Source organism: Halyomorpha halys, unplaced genomic scaffold (genome assembly GCF_000696795.3).
Source record: "Halyomorpha halys isolate HHAL.00 unplaced genomic scaffold, Hhal_1.1 Scaffold299.1, whole genome shotgun sequence".
Taxonomy (NCBI): domain Eukaryota; kingdom Metazoa; phylum Arthropoda; class Insecta; order Hemiptera; family Pentatomidae; genus Halyomorpha; species Halyomorpha halys.
In genome coordinates this window covers 325,973-336,991 of record NW_027107963.1, presented here as the reverse complement: position 1 = coordinate 336,991, position 11,019 = coordinate 325,973, and the positions used below count along the sequence as shown (strand labels likewise).

The following is an 11,019-nucleotide window of genomic DNA, read 5'->3' as shown; positions in this document are numbered from 1 at the left end:
TATATATCTGTAAATACTTACTGTGCTAAGCTTATTATACTTCATGTGCGATATATATCTGTTTATACTTACATTACTAAGCTTATTATTCTCCATATATATATATATATCATTTTATTAGAAATTTGTTATCAATATATCTCATGAATTATATATCAATATACCTCTTCCGTAATACTATAGGGAACCTTTCTGATAACTACGTTCAAATATTTATTTTTATCTGTAGTGAATGTGTTGTAGCTACAAGGCCTCAATGTATATTTAGAAGAAAGAAGTAGTGGGGATATTATTGCGAATTGTCCTGCGAAACATAGTTCACCGGGTGTTGGGGTAGTGTATGGTTTTCCGAACGCAGGAAATAGACTGTACAGCCAACTACTAGGTTAAAAGTAATAGTTGCTAGCCTCAGGGTTGTGAGTACAACTTTACGTGCTCGTTATAAACTGTAAAAAAAAAAAAGAGTGGGATATAAAGGTAATAGAACGGGTGAGCCTAAAAGAGATAACTAATATCTTGGGGTAGTACAGTAGGTCACTAGGTTTAAAGCTTAACACCATCTCCCTCATCATGAATTGTGTAAGTATAACCACACTTAACAATTAGTAAGTAGTATAACGGAAATTTTGTAAGTCTGTATAATTGAATTAAGATAAATATACAAGACTAATATTATTAAGTTTGTACTTTATTATGAAACAGGGCCCAGGTGAACACAGTTTTTGTTCCCTATATTTGTAGCAGTTTACACATATAATTCAGCAGCGAGTTTATGTCGTTGAGTTGGTTTTCACCTATTTCGACTTTACCGTCAGTGCCAAGAAATTCAAGAAGCAGACGTTACAGCTTACCACTGATTACGAAAGAACTGATGTGCTTCAGAACAGACTTTTAAAAATAAATTCTTGATTTTTCTAATAAAAAATCAGGAATCCTATCTCTAATAAGTGTTAGTGTTTTTTTAAAAATCTTATGACCATTAAAAATTGTATTGTTAGTTTTTTTGTAACCATGTTTTAGTCGAAACATTTATGTGGGGAAAGTTGTGTGAATAAAATCTTATTACAAGAGCCCAAGAGTAGAAAAAATTCAGTTCACCCCAATTATTTATTACTTTCATGAAAGCTATGCATAATCCCTAGTTTAAATTGATGAATCTTTCAAGTTTAAGTAGGGGAATACAAAATGTTGGCTGTTTCAAAAAGTTAAAAAAAATAATTTTTCATTCGGAACTCTTATCTTTAAAACTATCAACAACACTAAAAAACCTAAGAAACCATGACCTAAAGTAAATTAAATTTGCTAAAATATAAGCCCTAATATAGCAATTTACCTTTAATAGTTCCCGAGATATAAGCTTTTTAAAAAGAAACTTTTCATAAAAAATCATTAGTTAGTGAATTTATTTTGAGAAATCTATATTTCAAAAAACTCGGCATGGGTTTAGGGCTCAACAAAGGACCCATAACCGTGTCTAACTAAACAAATTAGAACCAGAGATATAAAATAAAACGTTTGGAAATCTTTTATTTATTTTAAACCCATATTTCGCCCTTACATTTAGTTTCTATTTGGCAGACATTCAGCTTTTCACTGGCTATATTAACGTATGAATTGAATAAAATAAAGAGGAGTTATGGAGGTGTTGTATGAACAATAGACATCGGGAGAAAACAAAATCCTCGAAATAAATCGAGATGAAAAATTTCTAATTTTTAATTTATTTGAAAAATGGTATTTAGAAGTTTGAGGCGAAACCAAAAAGAATAACAAATGCTTCATCCTAAAAACAAATTTGCTGACCAACTTTACCCCAAGCCACATTAAGTTTTTATATTTTTTTGTAAATATAATATAGCTTACTAGAATCAGTAATACTTTAGTCTTATTCTTCGGAAAGAGACGAATCGATTGGTGTACAATGATCGTGAAAAAAGGCATACTTTCCGAGATTCAAACCAAAAACGCTTAATTGTGTTCATGACTTTTTTTCTACCCGAGAATTCGGGGATTTCACTATTTTTAAACCTTCAATGGCAAAAAGGAACATTTTGAAAAAAACAAACAAAAAAAACCACGCAAATCGGTCCAATAATTCAAAATTTATTGCAGACAAAGATTCGATCATTCCCTTTTTATATATCTCAAGAAATATTGGACGTAAATAGCTCTATTAGAGCCCATATTTTAGCAAATTTACTCTTCCTTAAATGATGTTCCATTGGGTTTTCTAGTGTTGTTGAAAACTTTAATTTTTGTTTTAATAACCGGTGCAGATATCAAATATCCACCCACAAAATACAGTATTATTATAATTATTATTATTATAAAAATCATAATATTAATAATAATAGGAAAGTATTTCCTATAAGCTACTAATAGATTTTTTTCCCTTAAAATACTCTTAAACTTAATGATGATAAACTTTATTTTATTTTATAGTGAGATTCAATTTTAATTATTAAATATAAATTAAAATTATTGAGAAACAAATCCGTTGGATAACATTAAACCTGATTATTTAAAATAAAATTATATAATACAGATTATTTTTTTATTTTATTTATAAGAATTGTAAGTTATACACATGTATATTCTCCACATTTTTGGAAGGTTTTGATAGCCACGGATAGGGCCGTGGGCCAGTTTCAAACTTTTTTTTTCTACACCCCGTCACAATATTAAAGACGGAATGTATTTTGTTAGAGAACTCAAACTGAAGTCAGTTGAGAGCTAACAGTGCTAGTCGCAACACGTACCTCCCTCACACTTCTGTCACATCATCTCTGCTCAACAGTTTTCCGTATTTCTTCACGATGTGAGGCCACTTGAGTCATAGTATTAAGTTGTTATATTTGAATCATTAAATCTTTACTTATTACTTACAGTTATTATTTTATTTCTTTAAATGACGATCATTAACGGCGACGGCATGCACGTTGAATCAACACATACCAACTAAGCCAGGACTGTAAATGCCGTTTCTACACATTTCACCATGCTGACTTTACAACGGAAAAAAATACATTCAGGTCGACTCTCGAACCCCCATCAGTAACACATTCGACTCACACAGTGACACACCCACTTATAGTAATAATAACATTACTTCCACCACTACAGCACCAAACAATTACAAACCGGCCCCGATTATCATTAACCCACTGGTTTCGGCGGTCCACCTCACAAAGCGCCTCACTGAGACACACGTTGTAAATTTCACCATTAGATCCTCAAAAGAGGAAAATAAAATCAACTTAAACCCCAAAGACGACTTTGATAAAACTCTTCGCTTCTTACATCAACGTGTATTACTACATTCATGCAACCCGAGGTACCAAGCCTCTCAGAAAATTCATCAATGGGTTTGATATAAACCACTCAATCACAGCAGCATCCCAACTTATTACAAAAAAACTACGAGACACAAAAATACACATCGACACACAAAAAATGGTCGCCAACACTTTATCTTACAAAAAAAACTCCCCACAGAGAACCAATAATTAACAGATATATAGCCCAAGAGACATCTCACATACTTAGGTATGAAACTCGAATCTCACATCTCATTCTCAGCTCACATACAACGCAGAATTCAGATTGTAAAATCAACATGATACCAACTCAAACACCTGATATACTCACCAAGGCTGTGACTCAGACTCAAACTACTCATGTACAAAGCCATACTGATACCATCACTACTTCACTATCTATACCCAATAGCCCTGAAGTCACTACAACAGTATACTACAGATCTGGAGGAGCACTACATTTGAGAGACGTAACATGACTCACCTGCATCACTCACTACAACTGAAAACATTTCAGCAACCCATCAAGCTTTTGAAAGCCTCCCACCTTCCTTTAATCCATTATTCCTGACAGTTACCCCATCCCCGTTCAGGGTAGGAAGGGCCCTAAAAACCCTTTTTCTATACTTTTTTTCATACTTGATAATTTTTTCTTGGAACATTTACATTTTCAATAAACATATTAATCTATATGAAACACAAGATTCATTATTTTAAAAAACACATATCACTGTTAAAATTATATAAACTAATATATTTTTTCATTCATATTTTGGGAAATTTTTTTTTTATATTGCATTTTTTTAAACCAAGTTGAACCTAATTTTAAATTACCTAATTCTTAGTCTATAGAATTGTTTAGGTGGATCGTCAGTTCTTTCTCTTTGTTTCTTCACCTTTCTAAAGTGAATCAGTTCACAATGAGACTATTATCGTAGTGGACTCTGAACTTATCATTTACCTAATTTTGTTTGTTAAATGGAGGTTCAGTTTGTTATTAGTTCTGTTTATTCAATAGTTCGGCACATAGTACGTTCTACTTTATTGCGTTTGTTTGATAATTTTGTACAGTATTATGGTTTTCAGATATTGTTTAGCTTTTAAAATCTGTCTTCTATAACTTTTTTTTTCTTTTTATAATATTTTGGAATTTAACTTTTATATAGTTTATATAAAGTTTTCCTCAATAATTTTTCCAATTAACTATAGTCCAGTTGAAAACATGAAGACAGGTAGCTTCCTATCGGTTGTTTTCCCACAGTTATTTCGTATAGGCCTGCTAAATTAGGGAAGCGGTCAGGTGACCAATCTTGTCGGCTCACTTTTTTTTTTAAACTTGAATTTTTTTTTTTGCCAGCCTTGACTTATCACGTAGGCCTTTGATTCATATTAACAATTTTTCGATACACTATGAAGATAGCAATTTAACTCTGCATTCTAATTCATTCCCCGTATTTTAAAAATAATATAGACTTAAACCTAAACATAAATTAAAACAAAATAAATACGTTTTGCAAATAATGATGTTAAAAAAAAAATTGATAAATAACGTAATTGTTAAATTGTTCTGAAAAAAAAATTTTTACAGAATACTATCATGGATACAAATAGGTAATACTAATTGGCCAGTAACTAACTATTGAACTTATCATTATAATTATACTAATAAAAAGAATAATCTTTAAATTAATGTTCAAATAAAAAAAAATGTTTATACAGCTGTATTAACCTGTATACTGGTCAACTCTCAGGGAAGATGATAAAAGATAAGATTTTAGTTTTTAAAATCAAAAGCTTTACTGACAAAAATATAACATCGAATAGACAAAAAAAAATAAATAAATAAAATAAAACAAATATGAGCAAAATTAAATAAGAAATAAATGTGCCAAATGCCTTAGTGGCCAATTTTACGCCAATACAAACTGTTCGTTGATACGTCATATTTCTTACCATGAGATGATGCAGTACAAAACGTATACTTGTTACCTCAATAGCTGCTAGGGCTAATGGAACGTGTTTATAACTCCACTAATGAAATAAATAAATAACTAGATAAATAGACATATGTCGAGTCCAGTATTAAATATCTGACAAAAATTTTATTGTGATCCAACTTGTGTCTTCAAGATTCCTGGGTAAATCCAATCAACCAGTCAACAATTTGAGTTATAAAACTTTAGTGGTCTGCTGTCAATCCATAGCAACGCCCAAACAACGGCACAACAAGCAGATTTTTTTATTAATACACCAAACCGATTTTCTCTCATTTCAAACAATGTGTTAAGGAAATAAAACTAAAAATACTAATGAACATTTAAAAAAAAAAACTAATAAATAAAACTATTATAAAAATATATGACTTAAACAGTAGCTATAATGCAGAAATTCATTAGATTAGACGAGTTATAATATATAGATGTTTCGTGTATCTACAGTAAAATGCACTGTTCATTTCAATGATATGATTTAACAATTTTATTTTTATATTAATGTACATGGTGTAATGGACCAAGTCAAGTAAACTGGTTAGAGGGTAACTCTCAAACTAAAAACATGATTATGATCGTATTTAGATTCATGAAAACAGAGAGTGGTCCAATGCATGTTTCCTTTGTTATTAAAAGTTTCTCAGCCTAATGGTGTCTCGAAACACACTCGGAGAACCATTATAAAAGAGAGTGAAGCAATAGAGAGGGGTGATAAAGCCTTGTTTTGAACCTCCAGCCATGAAAAAAAACAAAAATAAAACAGAAGTTAACATTGATAGTGTTACGGCGGGTAGGAGTTCAAAAGGAACCTTTAAACTTTAAACTGTGAAAAGAAAAGAATAGCTGAATTTTGTTATTTTTGTATTTTTAAATAACGTTTAAAGAGACGTTAAGTAGTTGTCTGTCTATTTTTTAGTTTAAAAAACAATAGAGAGAAGTTGTTTTGTTTTTGAAGTTATAAAAATCATATGTTTCAATTAACGATATATGGACCATATGTTGGCCGCAACAGATAGCTTTGATGAAGAAGCCATTCGTGCATTCGTTTAATTTTCATTTAAATGATAACAAAACTATCGTATTTGTCCTTGTCTGGACATTTTACAAAAAATAAAATAAAATTCATAAATTAATTTCAGTAGAAATGAAGACATATTACGTTAAGCAAGACTTCTTAAAACGAAGTAGTTTTTTTTTAATCCAATGATTATCAAATCTCAAAAATGACTTTTTTGTACGATACTGCATTCTTAAATAGCAAATCAGAACAGGGTTGTCAATATATTTGCCAACAAAATAAAACTAAGATTCATAATGAGGTGTAGATAGTTGACCGTAGATTAATGCTTGGAGAAGTTTGTCGGGGGGTTCGGTCAGCAAAGAACAACATAAATAAACAAAACCATATTAATATATAAAATAATATAATATATAATAAAATAAATAAATATGGTTTTGTTTATTTATGTTGTTCTTTGCTGGCCGCACCCCCCGACAAACTTCTCTAAAACAAGATTCAATAAGAAACAGCTCCAGTCAAAAATAAAGGATAAGCCAAAGAAATAAGTAACCTTCCATTTTTTTGGAACATTTTTTCAGGACTACATCTTGGAACAAATCTGTTGTTCCCGGTGGGAGGGGAGGTGGGGAGAAGCGGCTAGGGTGGGGAGGTGCGCAAGTTGTCTCAGCAGTTCTTCAGCAAACACATCATAGATGCTTATATCTTTAATTTTATTTATTCCAAATAAATAACTGCTTTTCATTGTTAGCGATAATAAACAATAGACGGATGCAAAATATTAAAGAATTTGATGAATAACTAGAGAAGAAAAATAGAAACAGGGATTCGACTGGAGGAAATACCACTCGGTCTGTTTCGATTGTATTCACGAAAACCTGTATCGATTTCAGTTGTTAAACTGTTTCGTTGCGGGTAGAAACAAAGTTAGTATTCGTATGGTAATTTTCACCTCAAGAAACACTAAAATACAAATTTTGATGGAAAGTGAAAGCTGTGTGAAGCGCGCGCCGTACGATTTCGTTTGTTTACATCTCTTCACAAATAACTGGGTGAAGAATTATTCAGTTTTAATAAGTCAAAAAAAATAATAATAGGGAACTGTTCAGCTTTTGATGAATCAATTCAAATATTTAAAAAAAAAAAAAGAGAAAGTTTTTCAAAAAAATATTTTCAATATTCTTATCTTCACTTAATCATTTCAGACTTGCAGATTACCAGTATAGAAAATATTACTTTAATAAATGAAATATAATTAATTGTTTATACAATTAACTTGATTCATTTCTTAAAAATTTGTCAATGATTTGTACAATCTAGGATCATGTGTGTTAAATTCTAAAAACATAACGTGCTAGATTGTACAAATCATTGTCTTTATTGTTCAATTTTAATATTTTCTAAGAAATAGCCAATTAGGGATCAGATAAGAAGAAGATGACCCTGAAACGTTGTTAAAGTCAATGGTGTCTTTTAAAAAAAGTTCCGTAGGAAGTATTTTACCTAAACATTCAAATACAAATAACAAAAAAAAATCTTGTAATTAATCGAGAATAGAAATTATTATTGTTCTCTTATTTTCAGATGAATATTATTAGAATTATTTGTTAAATTTGAAATGATAAATAAGAGGAAAGGATATAGCTAAGATACGATTCATAACTTTTAATTTGCACCACACGATTCAAGGTGCGTGATATTCGCTATGGCTTCTTTAAGTTTTCATACTTTGTTGAAATTGAAGTACGTAATACTCCCTATAATTTCCTATCTTATTTACCTTCTTATTACTAGAGAGTTTTCTTTTTTTTTCGACTTTCTTTTTCATTTTTTACTGCATCACACGGGACCAATGAGATTTAGTTGAGAGTGTGAGTGAGAGTGAGTCAGTTGGTTGGCTGCTTCATTGGTGTTAGGTGCTTATATTACTCTTTTTATATTACATTATTAATTTACTGTTATTTGTATTTACTTCTTATAACATTATAACATTAGATTATGTACTAAAAATATTACGTCACACATTTTTTCTTTACTTGAGATATGCACTTTTCATAATTATAGCTTTGACCTATTTTATATTTATTATAATTTAATTATTTTGTGTGTCATACTATTGAATTAATATGTTATGTTTATTTTATTGCAGTTCATACACGTTTGAATGGGTGGAACACAGAGTTCTCCGTTTGAAATCCTCTGCAACAAGGTAAATGTTACGTAACAGATTCGTTTGTATACTTTATTGTTATAAAAGTTATTTATTTTTTCTAAAAAAACTTTTTTAATATTATTATTTCAAGTCTATTATATAACTCAAGTCTATATCTATAATTATAAATCAACTTTTAAAATATCTTAAAAGCCTATAGCTCAGATGTGTTACATAACACCTGCAATTCATGCTCTTGTTATGCCCCTAAACTATTTATGGTTTAACAATAATATTATTATGTATTTATTTATTATTTTAATCCATTAAAATAGTTATTAAATAAAGGAGTTAGATTGAGTTTTTCCAATCTTTAAAGAAGCAATTGGTTTCGCCGGTCGATATATCGAATTTCAGTTGCTATCATAATTCAATTTTTTTAGAAATTTACATCCGTTTTTTTAAATACTAATTTTACTTTTTTATACTTATATCAGAAATATATATCAAGGGAAAATTATTATGATACAGAAAAATTTCTAATCTGAGTTTGCAATGGGATTCCACATTTCTTGGTGATTTTTAAGTCGAAATGACCAATTCTTTTTAAATGGTCTGGATTGTTACCGCAACTCTTCCGCTAAAATCGATTTGCCGGAAGTCCATTATAATTGACTTTATATTTTTTTACGATTCATTCAAAAAGGGCTAGAACGATTTTGATTAAACTTGTCATATTATTGTATAATTAGCTGGCCTTTAATATCAGCTAGGAAGTATTCTCGTTGAAATATTTTGAGAGGCCTCAATTACCTAATTTATAAAAAAAAATATTTCAAAGTGGATTTAATTTTGTTTATTTGCAACAATTAACTATCAAATAGTAATTAATAATAAATGCATAAATATGAACTATGAAAGAATTTGTTAATTAACCTAATGCCAATAGTAATAATAGTATTTTTATTCAAATGGAAATAAAGTTTGATTAGATATAAATTATTTCTATCGTGAATAATTGAGAAATTGCCGTTTTGAAACGAGATTTATTTTTACATTCAAAACAAATTGAGAAATAATCTGATGAAATTTAACTTAATAAGTTTACGGAAAAATCTTCTGTAACAAGTTCCAAACCCCCCGTGATAACAATTTTTTTTAAAAATAAATATACTAATGCATAATCAAATGACTTACTCCAAAATTATACTAAATTAAATTAATACGGATTATATCATAAACAAAACAATACAATACACTTTCAATTGAAGTCATTAATAAACTTAATCGGTTAATTATTTTCTTATTAATTAACCTTCGTAACATCCATATTAATTAAAATTTAACGATATCAACTACATCATAAAGTTATTCAGTAAGTGCAAACGCCTAGTTTCGCATGGAGCGGATCAAAGTGCGTTTTTAACTTTTATGGGAGAGCAGGTTTATTTTTATTTATTTTTTTTAAATAACCATTTAGAAGTATCTAAGTTACTGCATGCGTTACTATAGTTATATAATAATTTTCGTAGAGTTGTTTTTTAATTTTAATATACATGAATGATCCTGATAGTCCTTCTTGTGTTACGGTACTGGTTGTGAGTTTGGTTACGTAACACTAAGCCGACTTTATTGCTTAGATTGATATAAAATAAAGTTTATAAATAAGCTGATTATTTTAAATAATTATAACTAAATCGATTTATTATTTTCATCTTCATTTATTTAAAAATCCGTTTCAATATTGCCAACAACCATTAAAAATCATAAAAGTAATAAGTTACTAACTTAGAAATTATGACTATTATTTTTTATATTGTTTTACACTAACAACAAATAAAGTCGAAAACATTGTATTGTGATTATTGAAAATTTAGTCTTAAATGTATAAGATATATATATCGTAAACGTATTAGGAATAAGTTTAATAATATTTTTTGAGTTCATGTCTATCATTTAGAATATTTTTACTAACAGTACAAAACATTTCCAATTTGGTCATACAATTAACCATTATTTCTTTAAAAATTATTCAATTATATAGTAGTCAAGGCAATCTACAAGATAGTAAAAAAAAATATTAAGTGAATGGGTCTTATACTTCTTATATTAATGATACTAGTTGAAATATCTATCATGCTTAATATATGACTGAAATATAAACTTGCATTTCTACAATCTTACCTTGGAGAAAATGGATTTTTAAACGTTTATATTTGTATATTGAAATTTTTTGTTAAAAAAATGAAGACTATAGTTACAGAATGTTATCAAGTTAATTTTTTTTTTATTACGTAACCTACAAGTTTATATAGTTTTTAGGTTAAGAACGAATACAGTGATATTGTTTTTATAAATTTTAATACTAAAAGTAACTTCAGGAAAATTGTTATGTCAATATTTAGGAATGCAGTAATTTAGAAATTTATATATCTATCTTATTATATTTATATATCCTATATATAGTAGTAGGAGTTGATTCCACCACAATGTTTTATCAATTTTTTTTTTAACACAACCGTTTTAATAAAAATGTTTTAA

At 28.9% G+C, this 11,019-nt stretch overlaps 1 protein-coding gene across 3 annotated transcripts in view; it reads left to right on the top strand.

Moving 5' to 3' along the window:
* LOC106680935 (pyridoxine/pyridoxamine 5'-phosphate oxidase) overlaps positions 1-11,019 on the top strand; it is a 43,815-nt gene that overhangs the window by 7,925 nt on the left and 24,871 nt on the right. The window contains exons 1-2 of one of the 3 annotated variants that reach the window (XM_014420971.3): positions 315-579; positions 8,476-8,535. In XM_014420971.3, coding sequence (XP_014276457.1) covers positions 8,491-8,535 — 45 coding nt within the window. In that variant the 5' untranslated portion in view covers positions 315-579; positions 8,476-8,490. Of the gene's footprint in view, positions 1-314; positions 580-8,153; positions 8,243-8,475; positions 8,536-11,019 lie in introns of those variants that run through there. The other 2 variants (XM_014420972.3, XM_014420975.3) reach the window with 2 other exon arrangements.